We start from the raw sequence: 23,657 nt of genomic DNA, 5'->3' as shown, positions 1-23,657 counted from the left end.
GTTTGCATCTTCTCTCCTTGCCTGTGTGGGTTTTCTCCAGCTTCCTCCCACAGTCCAAAAACATGACTGTTGAGTTAATTGATCTCTATGAACGTCATTTAGGTGTGAATGTTTGTCCTGTGCGTCTCTGTGTTGCCCTATGATGGACTGGGGGACCTGTTGTTGATGGGTACGGGTCCAAGGTGTAACCCGCCTCCCGTCCAATTACCGCTAAAGATTGTCACACTGGGTGCTGGCAATAGAAGGACGGAAGCACGGGTTTAAAATGAAACCACGAGATGGCAGCAAAAGGTTTAAGACTAAAGCATTGGAGCTCACTAACTAACACTTTATGCAAGCAAGTTTGTGACTGTGCTTAAATTATTAATTAATTTAGAACCGAAATATTACGTTAACTAAATTTAGGGCTTTATATTTTATTTTTTCCCTCGGTTGATTTACTGGATTATTGCATTGTGTTATATCTTTAAATGTAAAATTTACTGTTTAGTTGCACTTGTGCGTATGATTTAGCAAGCGTGTTTCAGATAAACAGGTCGACGCTAAAAAAAAAAAAAAAAAAAAAAAAAAAACACCGCAATACTAAACAGAAAAAGCAAGTATGAGGTAGTAGGAACTGATTGAAAAGGACTGAGGGGGAGTCATAAAAACGAGGGACCGTTACCATGGAGACAGAACGCTACGTTCGACGCAAACCAAAGAAGTAGGTGTTTCAGTTTGCTACGATCAAACTAAAGCATTGTGCAAAACGGAAAATATAGTCGCTGTAATTACATGTCAAATGCTAAATTCTTGTTTTTAATATTAAGCCCTATATTCTGGCGCGGTGGGTTTTATTCATTAACTGTCTTTTCCGTGATTCTTCATGTTTGATTGATTGATTATTTCGAGCCACGCAGAAGGAAATACAGTGAACAACAAGCCCCACTGTGTTGAAGAAAAGGAAAGAATATATATATATATATAAATATATATATATATATATATATATATATATATATATATATATATATATATATATATATATATATATACAGTGTTGATATAATCCAGCTCACAAGATGATTATAATAAATATTGCATACTATACATACAAATGTGCTTGTTTATGCAGGAATTTGGGCAGAGAGTGATATTATGGACTCCGAGTACATAAAGCAACATGTGGGGCAGTGCCTGGCTGAAGGATTGGCTGAAGTGGCCGAGCAGCGACCCGTTGACCCCATCCAATATTTGGCTCACTGGCTCTACAAGTATTCATCTAATGTTGAATACAAGGAAAAGGTGCGTAGCAATTTCTTTTTAGTGGTCAGCAGGGGGGGGGGGGGGGGGATCATACCACTTTTTTTTTTTTTTTTTTTTATGTATGGTCTATTTTTAATGTCTTTGTTTATGCAAGTCTTTTTGAAAATGTGACGTAAGGGAAAATGACAAGGCGGAGTCATAAGGCAGTAGGCAGGGTACGGCCTGGACAGGTTGCCCGTCCAGCTCAGGGCAACACAGAGATACACAGGACAGGCAACCATTCACGCACACAAGTTAGATTTGGAGACACCTAAAAAGTCATGTGGATGGACTGTGGGAGGAAGCTGGAGTCCACATAAAAATCTGAAAAGTTGGAGCTTTCGGCTTGTGTCTCTACCCCCTTTCCTCATCTACAGACAGACTTTGGTTAGGATTATTCTTTGCAGCAAAACTCAAACCCAGACTGGATGTAAAGTGTCTGTTAATGAAATATGCCATAGTTTCTCAAATTAACTTTAGTCTGGACTATAAGTGGACCATCCTGCTTGGGCCTAAACCTTTTCATTTAAGGTCTGGCTTTATGTTCACAGTTGTTTTCACGCTGAACAGTGAACTTCTACACTTTTCATCCCGTTAAAAAAATAAAATAAAAATCTCTTCCAGCCTTGTCTCATATTTTGCCACATCCTTCTCATCAACTCCCCACAGCCTGATGTTCCCACCATGTGTTTCACAATGGAAATGGTAGGTTGAGGGTCTGGTGGAGTAGTTCTACTTTTTTGTCACACGTCATCTCACCGGAATACCTCGACCAACTTGGTTGCGCTACACATGGCACGATACAAACTTTAGACAGCACTTTTTTCATTATTTCAACAGCGGCTTTCTACTTGCCACTCGTTCACATAGGCCGGATCAGTGGAGGGCAAAGCGGATAGCTTTCCTGTCGACAGACTCTCTCCTGGATCTCTTCAGGTCCAAGAGCTGGCCTCCATGGCGGCTTCTCTGACTGATGCTCTTGATCTTCTTTCAGTCTTCACGGCTCTGTTTGTTTCACTATGGCAAATCTCCTTCACAAAATGCAGGCAAATACATGATAAACCTTTTTCAGATTTTTAGTACTTCATAATTAAGCTGTAATTTTCTCTTGAAGTCCTAATAAAATACACTCATTCCATTCCATTGTAGCTCCGGCTGTGTGTTCAGGTGTGTCGTACTGCTGTACGATGGACCTTCCCCCTATTATCAAGTCTTTTGTAGCTTCTTACAAGTTTTCTTCAAGTAGTGTTCTCTGTTTGCCTCCACTCATCTTCGGATCAGCTCTGACAGGCTTTAGTCCCCCTGCTGAAGAAAACCACTCCCACAGCATAATACTGCCACCAACATGTTTCACTAAGGGGATGTGGTGTGTTGAGGATGATGTGCAGGGCTAGTTTTCAACAACAAGCTGACTTGGGTTTGTGTTTGTTGCCCAGTATGTTGGACTTTGGTCTCATTTTCCATATGTTTGCTGTGTCCCCAAGGGGTATGAATACTTGTTGTTAGGTGGGATATGTCACAGTGTTTTGGATGTAACATACTAATAATCTATTCTACACAGATTTCTCCCGTCTCAAAAGGACACGTTTGGCCTTTGGGCGGACTGCACAGACATTTGAGATATGGAAGTGATATGGAGAATATTCTATCCATCTCGCGAGGGACCGTGGGGAGCTATTAGCTCTGAAACACACAGACAGCCAAAAGGTAGCCGCTGGTGTTTGAGTAACACTAGCCACGTTTGAGCGTTAGACATGAAAAGGAACAGAGCATTTATTAAGAGAGTTGCAGTTATGTTTAACCTTACTTCACCTTTTAAATACAGAGTCCAAGACCAGCAGTCGCATGGGCTCACTGGGTGAATGAAACTCAAAACCGACACCTTCTGCGTCCAAGAACATGTGATGCAAGACGCACCGACACACTCAGGCAGAAGAAGAAGAAAACAGAAATGTGCGTGTTTACGTGCAACGCGTGGTCTAAACCTTGAGAAGAAGCAGTAGAAGTAAAAGCAGGGGGGAAAAAATATTCCCAATATATAAATCAAACGTCAGGACTCACATGAAGATCCTAAAGATGTTCTCCACGTGGGGTGAAGTCTGTATCAGCCCTACTGCTGGGCCTCCAGGAGCCCATCCTGTTATATAAGAGTTTCAGATTCTCTGTTGACAGGGTCTAAAATGAACACCAGTGCCCACGTCCTCCACCATGTCCGAAGCTCTGCGCTAGCTACCTGCGCGAAGGCAGGTCGTCTCCATGCTCCGACATCACTGACACGTGTAACACGGATTAACGGCAGAGAAATGGTTACTTATGAGCATCCACAGCATCACGGGATCTTGCCAATTTGCCATGAGGACATGGGCTAAAAATAACACTTTGCCTCTGTGGGAGAAGGCAATAAAGGGGGGGGGGGGGGGGTTGAAGATTGCAAAGTCTGCTAACACAGTGCCTTGGGGCAGCTGATCATTCACCTGCTGGGTGAGGACAAGAACTGGAGTACAACAACCTTTTTCCCCACAGTGTCGTGCGATAAAATGTGATGACTTTCCACAACCTCAACATGTAGCTCCTTGAAAGCATTGCTTTGACTATCCCTATTCCAAAATTAGACAAAACTGTCTTACAGGTGTTAATAAAATCACTCATACTGACACGTGCAGATAAAAAAGACACATTTCTGTTTTGTTCAGCTTGTGAATTTGAAAAGGAAAGAAACAAATCCTTCATAGTGCTCTGCTTTTAAATATCAATTTTCAAAGCAAATTATTACCTTATTTGCAGAAAACTGCAACTTTTATGGAGTGAAAATGACACCCCAACTTTAATTAGAACACTCCTTTAAAAAAAATAAAATAAAAACAGACCACAAATTATTCCGTTTTCCTCTGTGAAACTGAAACCTGATAAGGTGTGACCGGATCCCCTAATAATCAGCTGAACTTCAAAGACAGAGCCATAAATCTGCAGCTGAGCGCCTGCGAGTTCATGCACTACACCGGCGGCAGTGTAGAGTTTACCTTGCACAAATACTCCACAAAATCCTCAATCCCTGGGAATCATATAAAAGTATCTCCTTAAGCCGCCTGTGAGCGTTATTTCCCCGCTTGTGGCAGCCTCTGCGGGCCAGCTGTTCCTGACGCACTCAGGCGTCCCACAGTGAAACCGGAGGAGCTGCTCCAGGTGGGTTCGGATCAGACCTTTGACAACATCCCGTTCCCACACAGCTGGTCGCTGAGGGACACGCTTCCCAGAATACCCGCCGCAGGGCAGATCAGAGGAGGAACCGGAGGTCTTGCCGGGTGGCGGCTACTGTACACCGACACTGCAGATCCGCGAGCATACAGATCGCCTGAATGGATGGCTGCAGCTGATGATGTGCTTGAGACTCTGCACCTGTAGGTGCACCTCAGTAGGTTTGAATATCATCAAGGAGTTAATTAATTTCGATTCACACAGTGAAAATCATAAATTCAATGGATTATTTGCACACAAATGTAAATGTTTCATGTGTTTTTTCACCCTTCATTCTGATATTTATGGCTTACAGCTAATACAATACCTATGTATAATTAGATAATTAAAAGTCATTTAAACACAGACATGGCCTACCCAAGGGATAAGCAACCTTGGAAACCCAAAATAGGGCCGTAAAACCTACCAGAGCATTGGAAAAAAATTAATGCAAACTTCTCAAGTTTTATGAACACCTGCTGTATACATTAGTTATGTTTCATATTCTTAAAAACTAGAAATGTAAATTTGTTTTTTTGTTTTTTGGACAAACATGTTAAACTATTACAAGAACACAACGTAACATTTTCTTGAATGAGACATTCTGAATTCATGAAAAATAAAGAAATATCATGCAAGTTGTCAGCAAGCAAAGGAAGTAAAGAAAACATAATTCCTTGTTCTCTTTAGTGCCATTGCTTGCGTAAATTCTATGTTTTTTCTCAGGTCTTTGTTGTTTTTTTCATTATGAAGAGCCAAAGTGTAATGCCTAAAGAGCCACATCTCCATTGCTGCAGGTTATTGACCCCTGGCCTACACAGTCGTTGCTCTGATCCTTAGGTATTTGGGTTTGCAGGTTTATTTTATGTCTCTGGGGTTTATTAATCCTTTTTCTATTGTTTATGTCCTATAGGTCTTGCCATAATAGTTAATTCCCTGTGTTTAGTTTCTTAGTTTATCCTCAGTGTCCCTGCACATTATCTCTTGATTAACTCACCTGCATTCCATGTCACTCTCCACTTGTCCCTCAGTACATGTGCCCGTGAGTTCCTGTTGTTCATTGCTGACTTATTCCATGATAATGCCTCTTTCACCATTGACTGTGCATTTCCATTCCTGTTACTCTGCTTGTGCTCCATGTCTGGTCCAACTTGTGCAACTCTTGTAAGTTCCCTTTTTTATATATATTATTAAAGAACTCTGGCGTGACCTCAGTCATTTGGGTTCACAAGCTGAAACATGACAGTCATGAGAACTCATGACTTGACAGTCATCAGGCAGACCCTCCACAATTTAATCAAGCCAAGAGAGGTCAGTTGGAAAGAAGTTTGCCGTTTACGAAGTGCTGCATGTACGCGTATTGGCAGAAGATTTAGTGGAAGGAAAATGCGCTGCATCACACCCATCTTCAAAAGAAGCCTGTTCAAAAGTTTGGAGATGACTGGGGGAAAGCTGACTCTCTTCTGGGGACTAATTTGGAGCCTATAATGGGTGACTGGGCAAAAAAGGATGCTTTAAAAAAAATTACGAACAACCCTGAGCATACCCTTTATAACACAGTAATTCAGAAACTGAGTCTTTTCAGTCAGAGGTTTCTTTAGAATAAAGACCGCAGGAAATCCTTCCTGCTCACAGCCACAGTGGTCTCTAAAATTGAACTAGATTAAGATTCATAAACCATGGACTGTAGTTGTAGTACGTGCTTTCAGAGTAGCCATATCAGTCATATTCATAGCATGGAGTATGACTGTTCGATTCCTTGAGTTAACCCCCCTGCTTAGTCAGAGACGACTTCCCTGGGCTATGGAAAAAATGGCTGGAGGGTTGCTCAGTGGTCCAAAGTCCTCTTTTTGAACTAAACAAATGTTTAATTTCATCTGGAAATCAAGGTCCCCGAGTTTGGAACAGGAACATCATCCTGACTGCACGAGCTCTGGCAACTTTCCACAGTTAGTGCTGACTGCTGCTGTTAGCTTTCTGTGTTTTATCAAGTCTATAATCAGGTCAGACATCTACCAGGGTGCTTTACGGCACTTCATACTTCCCTTTGCTGACAACCATAGGGACATGCTGATATAATTTTCCACCAGAGGTTAGAACCTGCCCATACTGCCGAAAGTACCAACTTTGATAACCATGGTATCAAATTGAAGGTTGCTAATAAAGTATCCTGAAGTTCCTTAACACCTGAGCAGGGCCATAGGCTGATTGCCTCCACACCACACTGCATGGATGTGAAATTCATGCTAAAGGCAACCCTGACCAACAATTGAGTTCATATACTGTACGGGATATTTTCACAAGCCAACATTTCTGTATTAAGAGTCTTTTTTTCATTGGTCTGAAGTAATCCAGTCTGGGTTTGAATTTTAGGCCACAAACATTAAAGGGAACAACAATAAAAACTTGAAATGTATTTTGTGTGGAATTAATTGATCTAATATATGACTTTTAACGTTGTGAAATGAATTACTGAAAGAAATTAACTTTTCAATAAGGTTTTAACGTATTGTGATTCACCTTGTGTGCGTGTTGAAATCATTTAATAAAAAAAGAATGTGACAGCTGGCTTAAACACCAAACATAACGGACACAAGACTAGCATGATTGTTTTCTTCTTTGCTTTATTTTTTGTAATAGGATTCAAACTGGGAAAAAGGATGTGACCTGCAGTCTGATAGCAGAGAGAAAATTAACATAGAACAATGCTGTAATGCAGCCTCTCGGATATGAGGACTTGTATACTGAGTCGATTTTCTGCCCAAGCTTAAAACTTACAGCATGCAACCAAACGGTTCTAACGAGTTGTAAGATGTTAATGCATTATTTATTCAACCTCAAATTGTTTGAATACTGTATGATTATCATAAAGATATGTGTGTGTGTGTGGGGGGGGGGGGGGGGGGGGGGATATATAATTTCTTGCATAAGTATGAGCTCATTCAAACCATGGCTTGGGGTCTTTCTCCGTGGAGTTTGCATCTTCTCTCCTTGCCTGTGTGGGTTTTCTCCAGCTTCCTCCCACAGTCCAAAAACATGACTGTTGAGTTAATTGATCTCTATGAACGTCATTTAGGTGTGAATGTTTGTCCTGTGCGTCTCTGTGTTGCCCTATGATGGACTGGGGGACCTGTTGTTGATGGGTACGGGTCCAAGGTGTAACCCGCCTCCCGTCCAATTACCGCTAAAGATTGTCACACTGGGTGCTGGCAATAGAAGGACGGAAGCACGGGTTTAAAATGAAACCACGAGATGGCAGCAAAAGGTTTAAGACTAAAGCATTGGAGCTCACTAACTAACACTTTATGCAAGCAAGTTTGTGACTGTGCTTAAATTATTAATTAATTTAGAACCGAAATATTACGTTAACTAAATTTAGGGCTTTATATTTTATTTTTTCCCTCGGTTGATTTACTGGATTATTGCATTGTGTTATATCTTTAAATGTAAAATTTACTGTTTAGTTGCACTTGTGCGTATGATTTAGCAAGCGTGTTTCAGATAAACAGGTCGACGCTAAAAAAAAAAAAAAAAAAAAAAAAAAAACACCGCAATACTAAACAGAAAAAGCAAGTATGAGGTAGTAGGAACTGATTGAAAAGGACTGAGGGGGAGTCATAAAAACGAGGGACCGTTACCATGGAGACAGAACGCTACGTTCGACGCAAACCAAAGAAGTAGGTGTTTCAGTTTGCTACGATCAAACTAAAGCATTGTGCAAAACGGAAAATATAGTCGCTGTAATTACATGTCAAATGCTAAATTCTTGTTTTTAATATTAAGCCCTATATTCTGGCGCGGTGGGTTTTATTCATTAACTGTCTTTTCCGTGATTCTTCATGTTTGATTGATTGATTATTTCGAGCCACGCAGAAGGAAATACAGTGAACAACAAGCCCCACTGTGTTGAAGAAAAGGAAAGAATATATATATATATATAAATATATATATATATATATATATATATATATATATATATATATATATATATATATATATATATATATATATACAGTGTTGATATAATCCAGCTCACAAGATGATTATAATAAATATTGCATACTATACATACAAATGTGCTTGTTTATGCAGGAATTTGGGCAGAGAGTGATATTATGGACTCCGAGTACATAAAGCAACATGTGGGGCAGTGCCTGGCTGAAGGATTGGCTGAAGTGGCCGAGCAGCGACCCGTTGACCCCATCCAATATTTGGCTCACTGGCTCTACAAGTATTCATCTAATGTTGAATACAAGGAAAAGGTGCGTAGCAATTTCTTTTTAGTGGTCAGCAGGGGGGGGGGGGGGGGGGGATCATACCACTTTTTTTTTTTTTTTTTTTTATGTATGGTCTATTTTTAATGTCTTTGTTTATGCAAGTCTTTTTGAAAATGTGACGTAAGGGAAAATGACAAGGCGGAGTCATAAGGCAGTAGGCAGGGTACGGCCTGGACAGGTTGCCCGTCCAGCTCAGGGCAACACAGAGATACACAGGACAGGCAACCATTCACGCACACAAGTTAGATTTGGAGACACCTAAAAAGTCATGTGGATGGACTGTGGGAGGAAGCTGGAGTCCACATAAAAATCTGAAAAGTTGGAGCTTTCGGCTTGTGTCTCTACCCCCTTTCCTCATCTACAGACAGACTTTGGTTAGGATTATTCTTTGCAGCAAAACTCAAACCCAGACTGGATGTAAAGTGTCTGTTAATGAAATATGCCATAGTTTCTCAAATTAACTTTAGTCTGGACTATAAGTGGACCATCCTGCTTGGGCCTAACCTTTTCATTTAAGGTCTGGCTTTATGTTCACAGTTGTTTTCACGCTGAACAGTGAACTTCTACACTTTTCATCCCGTTAAAAAAATAAAATAAAAATCTCTTCCAGCCTTGTCTCATATTTTGCCACATCCTTCTCATCAACTCCCCACAGCCTGATGTTCCCACCATGTGTTTCACAATGGAAATGGTAGGTTGAGGGTCTGGTGGAGTAGTTCTACTTTTTTGTCACACGTCATCTCACCGGAATACCTCGACCAACTTGGTTGCGCTACACATGGCACGATACAAACTTTAGACAGCACTTTTTTCATTATTTCAACAGCGGCTTTCTACTTGCCACTCGTTCACATAGGCCGGATCAGTGGAGGGCAAAGCGGATAGCTTTCCTGTCGACAGACTCTCTCCTGGATCTCTTCAGGTCCAAGAGCTGGCCTCCATGGCGGCTTCTCTGACTGATGCTCTTGATCTTCTTTCAGTCTTCACGGCTCTGTTTGTTTCACTATGGCAAATCTCCTTCACAAAATGCAGGCAAATACATGATAAACCTTTTTCAGATTTTTAGTACTTCATAATTAAGCTGTAATTTTCTCTTGAAGTCCTAATAAAATACACTCATTCCATTCCATTGTAGCTCCGGCTGTGTGTTCAGGTGTGTCGTACTGCTGTACGATGGACCTTCCCCCTATTATCAAGTCTTTTGTAGCTTCTTACAAGTTTTCTTCAAGTAGTGTTCTCTGTTTGCCTCCACTCATCTTCGGATCAGCTCTGACAGGCTTTAGTCCCCCTGCTGAAGAAAACCACTCCCACAGCATAATACTGCCACCAACATGTTTCACTAAGGGGATGTGGTGTGTTGAGGATGATGTGCAGGGCTAGTTTTCAACAACAAGCTGACTTGGGTTTGTGTTTGTTGCCCAGTATGTTGGACTTTGGTCTCATTTTCCATATGTTTGCTGTGTCCCCAAGGGGTATGAATACTTGTTGTTAGGTGGGATATGTCACAGTGTTTTGGATGTAACATACTAATAATCTATTCTACACAGATTTCTCCCGTCTCAAAAGGACACGTTTGGCCTTTGGGCGGACTGCACAGACATTTGAGATATGGAAGTGATATGGAGAATATTCTATCCATCTCGCGAGGGACCGTGGGGAGCTATTAGCTCTGAAACACACAGACAGCCAAAAGGTAGCCGCTGGTGTTTGAGTAACACTAGCCACGTTTGAGCGTTAGACATGAAAAGGAACAGAGCATTTATTAAGAGAGTTGCAGTTATGTTTAACCTTACTTCACCTTTTAAATACAGAGTCCAAGACCAGCAGTCGCATGGGCTCACTGGGTGAATGAAACTCAAAACCGACACCTTCTGCGTCCAAGAACATGTGATGCAAGACGCACCGACACACTCAGGCAGAAGAAGAAAACAGAAATGTGCGTGTTTACGTGCAACGCGTGGTCTAAACCTTGAGAAGAAGCAGTAGAAGTAAAAGCAGGGGGAAAAAAAATATTCCCAATATATAAATCAAACGTCAGGACTCACATGAAGATCCTAAAGATGTTCTCCACGTGGGGTGAAGTCTGTATCAGCCCTACTGCTGGGCCTCCAGGAGCCCATCCTGTTATATAAGAGTTTCAGATTCTCTGTTGACAGGGTCTAAAATGAACACCAGTGCCCACGTCCTCCACCATGTCCGAAGCTCTGCGCTAGCTACCTGCGCGAAGGCAGGTCGTCTCCATGCTCCGACATCACTGACACGTGTAACACGGATTAACGGCAGAGAAATGGTTACTTATGAGCATCCACAGCATCACGGGATCTTGCCAATTTGCCATGAGGACATGGGCTAAAAATAACACTTTGCCTCTGTGGGAGAAGGCAATAAAGGAGGGGGGGGGGGGGTTGAAGATTGCAAAGTCTGCTAACACAGTGCCTTGGGGCAGCTGATCATTCACCTGCTGGGTGAGGACAAGAACTGGAGTACAACAACCTTTTTCCCCACAGTGTCGTGCGATAAAATGTGATGACTTTCCACAACCTCAACATGTAGCTCCTTGAAAGCATTGCTTTGACTATCCCTATTCCAAAATTAGACAAAACTGTCTTACAGGTGTTAATAAAATCACTCATACTGACACGTGCAGATAAAAAAGACACATTTCTGTTTTGTTCAGCTTGTGAATTTGAAAAGGAAAGAAACAAATCCTTCATAGTGCTCTGCTTTTAAATATCAATTTTCAAAGCAAATTATTACCTTATTTGCAGAAAACTGCAACTTTTATGGAGTGAAAATGACACCCCAACTTTAATTAGAACACTCCTTTAAAAAAAATAAAATAAAAACAGACCACAAATTATTCCGTTTTCCTCTGTGAAACTGAAACCTGATAAGGTGTGACCGGATCCCCTAATAATCAGCTGAACTTCAAAGACAGAGCCATAAATCTGCAGCTGAGCGCCTGCGAGTTCATGCACTACACCGGCGGCAGTGTAGAGTTTACCTTGCACAAATACTCCACAAAATCCTCAATCCCTGGGAATCATATAAAAGTATCTCCTTAAGCCGCCTGTGAGCGTTATTTCCCCGCTTGTGGCAGCCTCTGCGGGCCAGCTGTTCCTGACGCACTCAGGCGTCCCACAGTGAAACCGGAGGAGCTGCTCCAGGTGGGTTCGGATCAGACCTTTGACAACATCCCGTTCCCACACAGCTGGTCGCTGAGGGACACGCTTCCCAGAATACCCGCCGCAGGGCAGATCAGAGGAGGAACCGGAGGTCTTGCCGGGTGGCGGCTACTGTACACCGACACTGCAGATCCGCGAGCATACAGATCGCCTGAATGGATGGCTGCAGCTGATGATGTGCTTGAGACTCTGCACCTGTAGGTGCACCTCAGTAGGTTTGAATATCATCAAGGAGTTAATTAATTTCGATTCACACAGTGAAAATCATAAATTCAATGGATTATTTGCACACAAATGTAAATGTTTCATGTGTTTTTTCACCCTTCATTCTGATATTTATGGCTTACAGCTAATACAATACCTATGTATAATTAGATAATTAAAAGTCATTTAAACACAGACATGGCCTACCCAAGGGATAAGCAACCTTGGAAACCCAAAATAGGGCCGTAAAACCTACCAGAGCATTGGAAAAAAATTAATGCAAACTTCTCAAGTTTTATGAACACCTGCTGTATACATTAGTTATGTTTCATATTCTTAAAAACTAGAAATGTAAATTTGTTTTTTTGTTTTTTGGACAAACATGTTAAACTATTACAAGAACACAACGTAACATTTTCTTGAATGAGACATTCTGAATTCATGAAAAATAAAGAAATATCATGCAAGTTGTCAGCAAGCAAAGGAAGTAAAGAAAACATAATTCCTTGTTCTCTTTAGTGCCATTGCTTGCGTAAATTCTATGTTTTTTCTCAGGTCTTTGTTGTTTTTTTCATTATGAAGAGCCAAAGTGTAATGCCTAAAGAGCCACATCTCCATTGCTGCAGGTTATTGACCCCTGGCCTACACAGTCGTTGCTCTGATCCTTAGGTATTTGGGTTTGCAGGTTTATTTTATGTCTCTGGGGTTTATTAATCCTTTTTCTATTGTTTATGTCCTATAGGTCTTGCCATAATAGTTAATTCCCTGTGTTTAGTTTCTTAGTTTATCCTCAGTGTCCCTGCACATTATCTCTTGATTAACTCACCTGCATTCCATGTCACTCTCCACTTGTCCCTCAGTACATGTGCCCGTGAGTTCCTGTTGTTCATTGCTGACTTATTCCATGATAATGCCTCTTTCACCATTGACTGTGCATTTCCATTCCTGTTACTCTGCTTGTGCTCCATGTCTGGTCCAACTTGTGCAACTCTTGTAAGTTCCCTTTTTTATATATATTATTAAAGAACTCTGGCGTGACCTCAGTCATTTGGGTTCACAAGCTGAAACATGACAGTCATGAGAACTCATGACTTGACAGTCATCAGGCAGACCCTCCACAATTTAATCAAGCCAAGAGAGGTCAGTTGGAAAGAAGTTTGCCGTTTACGAAGTGCTGCATGTACGCGTATTGGCAGAAGATTTAGTGGAAGGAAAATGCGCTGCATCACACCCATCTTCAAAAGAAGCCTGTTCAAAAGTTTGGAGATGACTGGGGGAAAGCTGACTCTCTTCTGGGGACTAATTTGGAGCCTATAATGGGTGACTGGGCAAAAAAGGATGCTTTAAAAAAAATTACGAACAACCCTGAGCATACCCTTTATAACACAGTAATTCAGAAACCTGAGTCTTTTCAGTCAGAGGTTTCTTTAGAATAAAGACCGCAGGAAATCCTTCCTGCTCACAGCCACAGTGGTCTCTAAAATTGAACTAGATTAAGATTCATAAACCATGGACTGTAGTTGTAGTACGTGCTTTCAGAGTAGCCATATCAGTCATATTCATAGCATGGAGTATGACTGTTCGATTCCTTGAGTTAACCCCCCTGCTTAGTCAGAGACGACTTCCCTGGGCTATGGAAAAAATGGCTGGAGGGTTGCTCAGTGGTCCAAAGTCCTCTTTTTGAACTAAACAAATGTTTAATTTCATCTGGAAATCAAGGTCCCTGAGTTTGGAACAGGAACATCATCCTGACTGCACGAGCTCTAGCAACTTTCAACAGTTAGTGCTGACTGCTGCTGTTAGCTTTCTGTGTTTTATCAAGTCTATAGTCAGGTCAGACGTCTACCAGGGTGCTTTACGGCACTTCATACTTCCCTTTGCTGATAACCATTAGGGACATGCTGATATAATTTTCCACCAGGGGTTAGAACCTGCCCATACTGCCAAAAGTACCAACTTTGATAACCATGGTATCAAATTGAAGGTTGCTAATAAAGCATCCTGAAGTTCCTTAACACCTGAGCAGGGCCATAGGCTGATTGCCTCCATGCCGCACTGCATGGATGTGAAATTCATGCTAAAGGCAACCCTGACCAACGATTGAGTTCATATACTGTACGGGATATTTTCACAAGCCAACATTTCTGTATTAAAAGTCTTTTTTTCATTGGTCTGAAGTAATCTAGTCTGGGTTTGAATTTTAGGCCACAAACATTAAAGGGAACAACAATAAAAACTTAAAATGTATTTTGTGTGGAATTAATTTATCTAATATATGACTTATAACGTTGTGAAATGAATTACTGAAAGAAATTAAATTTTCAATAAGGTTTTAATGCATTGTGATTCGCCTTGTGTGCGTGTTGAAATCATTTTATTAAAAAAAAGCTGGCTTAAACACCAAACATAACGGACACAAGACTAGCATGATTGTTTTCTTCTTTGCTTCTTTATTTTTTGTAATGGGATTCAAACTGGGAAAAAGGATGTGACCTGCAGTCTGATAGCAGAGAGAAAATGAACATAGAACAATGCTGTAAAGCAGCCTCTCGGATATGAGGACTTGTATACCGAGTCAAATTTCTGCCCAAGCTTAAAACTTACAGCATGCAACCAAACAGTTCTAACGAGTTGTAAGATGTTAATGCATTATTTATTCAACCTCAAATTGTTTGAATACTGTATGATTATCATAAAGATATGTGGGGGGAAAAAATATATAATTTCTTGCATAAGTATGAGCTCATTCAAACCATGGCTTGGGGTCTTTCTCCGTGGAGTTTGCATCTTCTCTCCTTGCCTGTGTGGGTTTTCTCCGGCTTCCTCCCACAGTCCAAAAACATGATTGTTGAGTTAATTGATCTCTATGAACGTCATTTAGGTGTGAATGTTTGTCCTGTGCGTCTCTGTGTTGCCCTATGATGGACTGGGGGACCTGTTGTTGATGGGTACGGGTCCAAGGTGTAACCCGCCTCCCGTCCAATTACCGCTAAAGATTGTCACACTGGGTGCTGACCATAGACAGCACGGGTTTAAAATGAAACCACGAGATGGCAGCAAAAGGTTTAAGACTAAAGCATTGGAGCTCACTAACTAACACTTTATGCAAGCAAGTTTGTGACTGTGCTTAAATTATTAATTAATTTAGAACCGAAATATTACGTTAACTAAATTTAGGGCTTTATTTTATTTTTTCCCTCGGTTGATTTACTGGATTATTGCATTGTGTTATATCTTTAAATGTAACATTTACTGTTTAGTTGCACTTGTGCGTATGATTTAGCAAGCGTGTTTCAGATAAACAGGTCGACGCTAAAAAATAAATTTAAAAAAAAAAAATACCGCAATACTAAACAGAAAAAGCAAGTATGAGGTAGTAGGAACTGATTGAAAAGGACTGAGGGGGAGTCATAAAAACGAGGGACCGTTACCATGGAGACAGAACGCTACGTTCGACGCAAACCAAAGAAGTAGGTGTTTCAGTTTGCTACGATCAAACTAAAGCATTGCGCAAAACGGAAAATATAGTCGCTGTAATTACATGTCAAATGCTAAATTCTTGTTTTTAATATTAAGCCCTATATTCTGGTGCGGTGGGTTTTATTCATTAACTGTCTTTTCCGTGATTCTTCATGTTTGATTGATTGATTATTTCGAGCCACGCAGAAGGAAATACAGTGAACAACAAGCCCCACTGTGTTGAAGAAAAGGAAAGAATATATATATATATATATATATATATATATATATATATATATATATATATATATATATATATATATATATATATATATATATATATATATATATATATATATATATATATATATATATATATATACAGTGTTGATATAATCCAGATCACAAGATGATTATAATAAATATTGCATACTATACATACAAATGTGCTTGTTTGTGCAGGAATTTGGGCAGAGAGTATGGACTCCGAGTACATAAAGCAACACGTGGGGCAGTGCCTGGCTGAAGGATTGGCTGAAGTGGCCGAGCAGCGACCCGTTGACCCCATCCAATATTTGGCTCACTGGCTCTACAAGTATTCATCTAATGTTGAATACAAGGAAAAGGTGCGTAGCAATTTCTTTTTAGTGGTCAGCGGGGGGGGGGGGGGGGGATCATACCACTTTTTTTTTTTTTTTTTTATGTATGGTCTATTTTTAATGTCTTTGTTTATGCAAGTCTTTTTGAAAATGTGACGTAAGGGAAAATGACAAGGCGGAGTCATAAGGCAGTAGGCAGGGTACGCCCTGGACAGGTCGCCCGTCCAGCTCAGGGCAACACAGAGATACACAGGACAGGCAACCATTCACACACACAAGTTAGATTTGGAGACACCTAAAAAGTCATGTGGATGGACTGTGGGAGGAAGCTGGAGTCCACATAAAAATCTGAAAAGTTGGAGCTTTCGGCTTGTGTCTCTACCCCCTTTCCTCATCTACAGACAGACTTTGGTTAGGATTATTCTTTGCAGCAAACCTCAAGCCCAGACTGGATGTAAAGTGTCTGTTAATGAAGTATGCCATAGTTTCTCAAATGAATTTTAGTCTGGACTATAAGTGGACCATACTGCTTGGGCCTAAACCTTTTCATTTAAGGTCTGGCTTTATGTTCACAGTTGTTTTCACGCTGAACAGTGAACTTCCACACCTTTGCATCCCGTTAAAAAAAAAAAAAAATCTCTTCCAGCCTTGTCTCATATTTTGCCACATCCATCTCATCAACTCCCCACAGCCTGATGTTCCCACCATGTGTTTCACAACGGAAATGGTAGGTTGAGGGTCTGGTGGAGTAGTTCTACTTTTTTGTCCCACATCATCTCCGGAATACCTCGACCAACTTGGTTGCGCTACACATGGCACGATACAAACTTTAGACAGCACTTTTTTCATTATTTCAACAGCGGCTTTCTACTTGCCACTCGTTCACATTGACCGGATCAGTGGAGGGCAAAGCGGATAGCTTTCCTGTCGACAGACTGTCTCCTGGATCTCTTCAGGTCCTAGAGCTGGCCACTATGGCAAATCTCCTTCACAAAATACAGGTTTCATGGCCCGTGCAGCAAGTTGGTTGCTCATAGTGTTTTGTGTGGGTATCAGAATGAAGGGGGGTGGGGGGGGGGGGGGAAGGGCAAAAAGGCAAATACATGATAAACATTTTTCTGATTTTTAGTACTTCATAATTAAGCTGTAATTTTCTCTTGAAGTCCTAATAAAATACACTGAAGCTGGTGTTCAATGTTAAAAGTATAAAAAAGGTATCAATGTAAGTTACTGTAGAATAGCCTTATTACAACGGATTTTCTCTGCATATAGTTATTATCCTTAATCTGTCGACCTGTGCAACATTTTTAAACTACTTCTTAATGTCTATACACTTTGCTTTCAAGGAGCCAGACCCTAGTCTGAAACCCTGGTCTTTATCAATAGTTCTCCAGGCTTTCTGAAGGGCTTCCCCAAGTTTTGTTTGTAGTTTTTGTGTATTTTATAATAGAAATGTCAAAAAAAACAACGGAACCAGACGCTACCACGAGGTGAGTGTTTTATTGCCAGGGCCGTGTCTCATTGAGGCTTAAACCTCTACTATTGTTGCTGCCATGTTAAAGCCCTTATCTTTAAACAGGTTTGAGAGCTATTCGAGGATAATGGAGGCTTAGGCAGTCTAAGCTCATCAGACTGAAAGATATGGCAACAAAATCTCAACCGCTTTTTACCCTTAACGTTTCCAGTTGCTAACGGACCCTGCATAAGCATGGCACCTTTAAGGTTCTAATCAACAAGACAATAAATATTCTATATCTCTACATGAGTACCGCCAACTTATAGCAAACCTACATGCAATAAGTAAATGTCAATTTAGTCAGAAAAGGTTAGAGGGCATGTTGATGTATCGCTTTATATTTGCAGAGAATGGAGAGGCTCGCTCTCTTGGAGCAGCAGCAGGCACAAGCTATCGGAGAGAAAGTTCCCGAGGAGGTGCTGAAAAAGGAGGAGCAGAACACCAGCAAAGACCCGACAGAGCCTCAAAATGTATGATTCTCAGTGGTCGTGCAGAGCTTTTGCCTTTACAGTGTGTTTAATCATTTACAAGTTGCATTTATCTCCAGAACATACTCTCAAATCGCATCTGCTTGTTCGAATAATGACTCGAAGCGTAACAGAATCTCTGAAAGACGATAGCTATGTCAACTTTTCAACAGATGACTGAGAAACCCACCGAGCCTGAGACACCCGCCGGAACCACCGCAGCGTCTGCTGAGGACGGGGAACCTGGAAACAACGAGAAACCAAGCTCCCCTGATCCAGAAAGCCCGGGACAAAATGCCGATGTCCAGATAAAGGAAAGTGAACAGGAGGTGATGTGGCAAACAGAGGAGAGGAACGACTCCCATCCTATTTTGTTTCTGTTTATCTTATTTTGATTCTGCGAGCTTCGCTTTAATGAATCCATTCATAAATGACGCTGAAGTGTGTGTGGGCCTTGGGAGAGGGGAGGTGCCTAAGCATAGTTGTTTTATAGCTATTTTAAATGACAAAGCAGCGCAAATCAAATATGCACACTGTTGTTGGAATACAGTCTCATGTTATGTAAAAATCTACATAAAGAAATAATGATTGCATTCATCTGTCACTGAGACCACAGGGCTACCCGTAAATGAAAGTAAAGTATGTTTGGGAAGTTTCACAATCATTCAAACTAATATTGTACACATTACTTTGCTTCAACGATGTGTGGCTTTGAAGACGGGCATCCTGGGTTGTTTAAAAGATTGCCTAAGCTAACCAAATCTCTTAACTTCAGGATCAGGAGAACACAGAAGCGGAGCTAAGTAGCAGAAACGTTGGAGACGACACAAACGCCACCCCAAAAGAAGGGACAGAAGGGGACCAGGAAGCAGAAAAGGTGATTTGGGTGACTTTTTATGGCCAACAATTTGTCCTGACAGTGCTTTTGTTACATTTTGTCGTGTTTCAACCACAAAGTTTAATGAATATCGCTGGAACACAAAGTTCCAGTGATAAAGTGGTGTATTGGGATGTAGAAGGAACATTTCCCCTAAACTAGACCCAGTGGAACCAGCATAGATGCATATAGTCGATAAATAGAGTCAATCAATGTATATGCAATCCAATTTCAGAATAAACAAAGCTGTTCTGTGAAGGCCTCAGAGGATTTTTTTTTTTTTTTTTAGAGAACAAATAGCATTATAAAGACAATGGAACATGCCGGCTAAGTCAGGGAGAAAGATGAAGAGAAACTGAAAGCATAATAAGGTTATAAAATCCCAAACTTACCAAGTCATGGCCTTCCATCTGAATTCACAAGCTGAGCAAGGAGAGCATTAATCAACAGAAGCAGCCAGGAGGCCCCTGGTGACAAAGGAGGAGCTGCAGAGATTCACAGCTCGCACAGTAAAATCTGTTATCTGTTACCTGGCTGCTTCTCAGGACAGCTAGTAATCAGGTGCTCCAGAAATCTGCTATTTCCAAAGAAGCGACGAGACAGAAGCCTTTGATGAGGAAGAGAAACCCATGAGGAGTGCCACAAGTCACGAGTGGCGGCAGAGTAAACATATGGAAGAAGGTTAGCTGGTCAGATAGGACGAAACACTGTGTGCGCAGGAAACCTAACGCTGCACATCTGCAGGGATGCTTCCTTCAGCAATGGTTTCATCTGCACATTTGATTGTTTTGGTTTGTGCTGAACTTTTAAACTAGAAGCACTGGCTCCAGCTTCAGTACATGTTCAACGATGATTTGTTGAGATGCGCGTGTAATTCAATTACATAGAAAAACAAAGAAAGTAAACGGTGCTAACTCAAGATTTATTGGTGCCTCTCCTCCATAAATATTCAATGGAAGGACGGTCATCTCTGTCAGAAATGGGAAAACAGAACAAACTGGCCAACTACCACATACTCACACTGATTGAAGATCCAACTATACAGGGAGCCTGCATAAAAAAAAAAACAAATACTGAGATCTTTGGTTCTCCAAATGCAGAGCAGGTCTTGCAGAGAGTATGCAGTTTGCATGCTGGTGATTGTGGCTCACAGAATGCATTCAGATCCGGACAGGGAGAGAAAGGATCCAGGGCTTGAAGCATATATGACCAGGTGGAGAGAATGAGAGGAAGTTTAGAAGACAGGTGAGGGAAAAGGAGCTGATTCCAAGAGAAACTATACAACAGTCAGGCTGAGTTCAACTTCTTTTTTATCCTTCATGTCAAGGTTGATGAAGAAGAGAAGGACAAACCTGAAGACTCTGTCCAAGAGGAGACAACGTCCGCTCTGCAGAGCGAGGAGCTCACAACAGAGACAATGCTTCCAGTTGGAGAACAAGAAGAAACCACAGCAGACACCAACCAGGAGACACAAGAACCCAGTTCTCTTCCTCTGCAGAACCCGGACAAGGTGGCTCACTGATACAAGTGTCTTGGTTTTTGCTCTAGTGAGAAGGTTGAGAAAGATGGTTCTGCTCGGAAACCAGAAACAGGAGAACACTAGAGAACCCAGTTATTGATCGCTTCATGAAAACTTTCTCTTTATGTCAGGAGGCAGACAGGTCATAAGAGTGACACCACAGATAGTTCTGGCTCCACGTCACAAACAGTCTGGAGGCTTGAATTGAGGATTCCTTAGACGGTCACATCACCTTACCAGGTGGACAGGAGGAGAGGAGGTTTAGAAGACAGATGAGGAAAGAGAGATGCTTCAAAGAGAACAAAGACAAGAATCAGACTGAGATACAGGCGGGTGACAGAAGTAACGTTTTACCACGATCAGTTCAGCTTCTTTTCTATCTCTTCTTTCAAGGTCGACGAAGAGAAGGACAAACCTGAAGACTCTATCCAAGAGGAGACAACCTCCCCACTGCAGAGCGAGCAGCTCCCACTAGAGAAAACGTTTCCAAATGAAGAACAAGAAGAAACCACAGCAGACACCAACCAGGAGACACAGGAAGCCAGTTCTCTTCCTCTTCAGAACCCCGACAAGGTGGCTCACTGATATATATATGTCTTGGTTTTTGCTCATTGCTGCAGTAAGAAGTTTGAGAAGCTAAAGTCTGCACTGGAGAAAGCCACAGGGCCAAATTATTTAACCCTTAACCAGTATTTTTCTCTTATGTCAGGAGGCAGACAAGTCATATGAGTGATACTGCTGATAGTTTTGGCTCCAGGTCACAGATTGATGACAGTTCTCAACCAGGACAAAACTGAGATTTTAATCAGTCCTGAAGCTGTGCTGTTGCTGTTTTTCTTTTCTTTTTGGTAGGGTCAGATTTACTCCTTTAAAACCTTTTGTGTTGCACAAAGAAGTAGTAGAGTTTCTATATAAATAAAGTTTATAAATTTGACCAATTGACTTGAAAACAAGGAAGATAACCTAAAGATGGTTAAGATGCACAGTGCTGTAAAAAGGTTCTTGTCTCCTGAGAGATCTCTTCTGTTTTTTGCTTTTTTGTCACACTTAAATATTCCTGACCATGGAATAAATTTCTATAATGATCAATGTTGTCAAATCATATATATACATATAAGGGAAAGAGACAGTCCCAAACCTGGTACCATGTGGAAAAAAATTACTGAGCCTCAGACCATCACAATACCACCAGGATGGTGATATAATAAATTTATCAGCTGGAAACATTTGATCCGCTCAGGTTATCTTTGGCTCTTGACATTTCTTTGATTATCTCAAACACTTCCCTGTGATAAGAAAGCAAATAAAAGCAAAAAGGGGAGCAAATAATTTTCCACTGTGTCGTATAGTTTGTGCTGCTTTATAGAAATAGCACATTTCCATCTAACTCACGTCTGCATATATGCTTAGGATGATAATGCTGACAAAGAAGACAGTGGTAAACCTGAAGAAGCCACCCAGCCAGAGGCAGCCTCGGCTCAGCAGAGCAAGGAACTTGCAGCAGAGGAGACATCTCCTGATCAAGAAAAGGAAGTGAGTGACCCCTCACCAGAATGAACAGCATGAGTCAACCAAGGTAGCCTGAACAACATCTCAAAGACTGATAACAGATGCCAAAGGCTGAGAAGCTGGCTGTTCCAGTCCATCAAAACCAGTAAATTCACAGGAAGGAAGGAAAAAAAAAACATGTTACCCAATAATAAAGGTGCTTACACAAAGTTTTCTGGTTTATTGTTTAAAACTTTACCTCTGGTTTGTGTTATTTACGGGAGGATGGAGAAGTAGATCAAGTCAGTCAAGTTCATCATAGGTAAAATATGAGGTTTATCATTGCCTGAAGTAAAAAGTGTCAAGAGATATTAAAAGTTTCACAACCATATGTGTTTTATTTGCGTAGCTTTTCGCAAGGGATTTATTTTTTTCTTGATGTCTGGAATTTGATTTGATCGTCACCCAAAATGGTTGATCAAGGGGGAAAAAAATAGTATGGGTAGATAACTTAGTTTCCAGATTTTATTCTTCATATCATCACCTAAAATATAAAAATCTAGTATTAAAAAAGTACTTTTCACAGCTATTAATGTTTCACTGACTCCCCTTTTATTTGATTTGCCACCTCATAATGTCAGTGATTGCTTGAATTGATAGAAAATATGAGGTTCTGATCTTGGGTAGATGAAGAAGTTTGAATGATAAAAAGAGACTGGAGGTAGGGAGGGAGTTTCAAGGTGAAAAAAAAACAACAAAGACCAGACAAAGGCCCTAGCTCACATCTGCTGAAATCATTTTGATGATCCCCAAGACTAGTAGAAAAATATTCTGTGGACTGACGAGACAAATGAGCAACTTGGAAAAATTGTTAAACCGCACATCTGGAGTGAACTAAATAGAGAATTTCGGAAAAAGAAGACCACACCAGCAGTCAGACATGGTGGTAGCATTATCATGGTATGGGGCTGCTTTGCTGCTTCTGAATAATCCTCACTTTTCCACATGAAACCATGAACTCTGCTCTCGTGCTGATCCTGAAAGAGATTCCTGAAGCTCAGGAAACACACCAGTGAGCCCACTTCTGAATGACTAAAAATAAATAAATAATTAAATAAAGGTCTTTGAAGTGGCCTAGTCAAAGTCTGGTTTCAAACCCAATTGAGATTCATGTTCAACAACCATCCAATGTGGCCGAATAAAAGCGATACTGCAAAGGAGACTTGAACAAAAATTCGTCCACAGAGAGGTAAAAGAATCATTGCCGGCAATCACAACGAATTATCAATGAATTTCTGTTTCCACGTAGGGCCTACACACGTTGTCTTTGCCTTATATAGAAATCTGTTCAGTGATCTGATAAACGTGATAAAAAATTGATCAAGGGACAAATAGGTTCACAGCACTGTATGCATAAATAAATAAAAATGTGCTCGGGTGTGATTTTATTTCAAGCAGCTTAAACAGAATGCATGTCTGGATGTTTTTTCTCTCTCTCTCTCTCTCTCAAGAAATCTGGTATTTCGTAGAAGTGACTCCGCATTTTTC

At 40.9% G+C, this 23,657-nt stretch overlaps 1 protein-coding gene across 2 annotated transcripts; it reads left to right on the top strand.

The window, feature by feature from the left end:
- Positions 1-1,120: 1,120 nt before the first annotated feature.
- On the top strand, positions 1,121-22,339 carry dydc2 (DPY30 domain containing 2). Of its 2 annotated transcripts, XM_036142125.1 has the most exons (8): positions 1,121-1,134; positions 16,120-16,269; positions 18,106-18,228; positions 18,399-18,554; positions 19,001-19,102; positions 20,430-20,612; positions 21,015-21,194; positions 22,032-22,339. In XM_036142125.1, exons 2-8 carry the CDS (start codon positions 16,123-16,125, stop codon positions 22,176-22,178), a joined length of 1,038 nt encoding a protein of 345 aa, XP_035998018.1. In that variant the 5' UTR covers positions 1,121-1,134; positions 16,120-16,122; the 3' UTR covers positions 22,179-22,339. The 2 variants fall into 2 exon arrangements, with proteins under 2 accessions (XP_035998018.1, XP_035998019.1); XM_036142126.1 differs by lacking the exon at positions 20,430-20,612.
- Positions 22,340-23,657: the final 1,318 nt, after the last annotated feature.

Source organism: Fundulus heteroclitus, chromosome 10 (assembly GCF_011125445.2).
Source record: "Fundulus heteroclitus isolate FHET01 chromosome 10, MU-UCD_Fhet_4.1, whole genome shotgun sequence".
In the NCBI taxonomy this organism is placed as follows: Eukaryota; Metazoa; Chordata; class Actinopteri; order Cyprinodontiformes; family Fundulidae; genus Fundulus; species Fundulus heteroclitus.
This window is presented reverse-complemented; position numbering and strand designations above follow the sequence as displayed.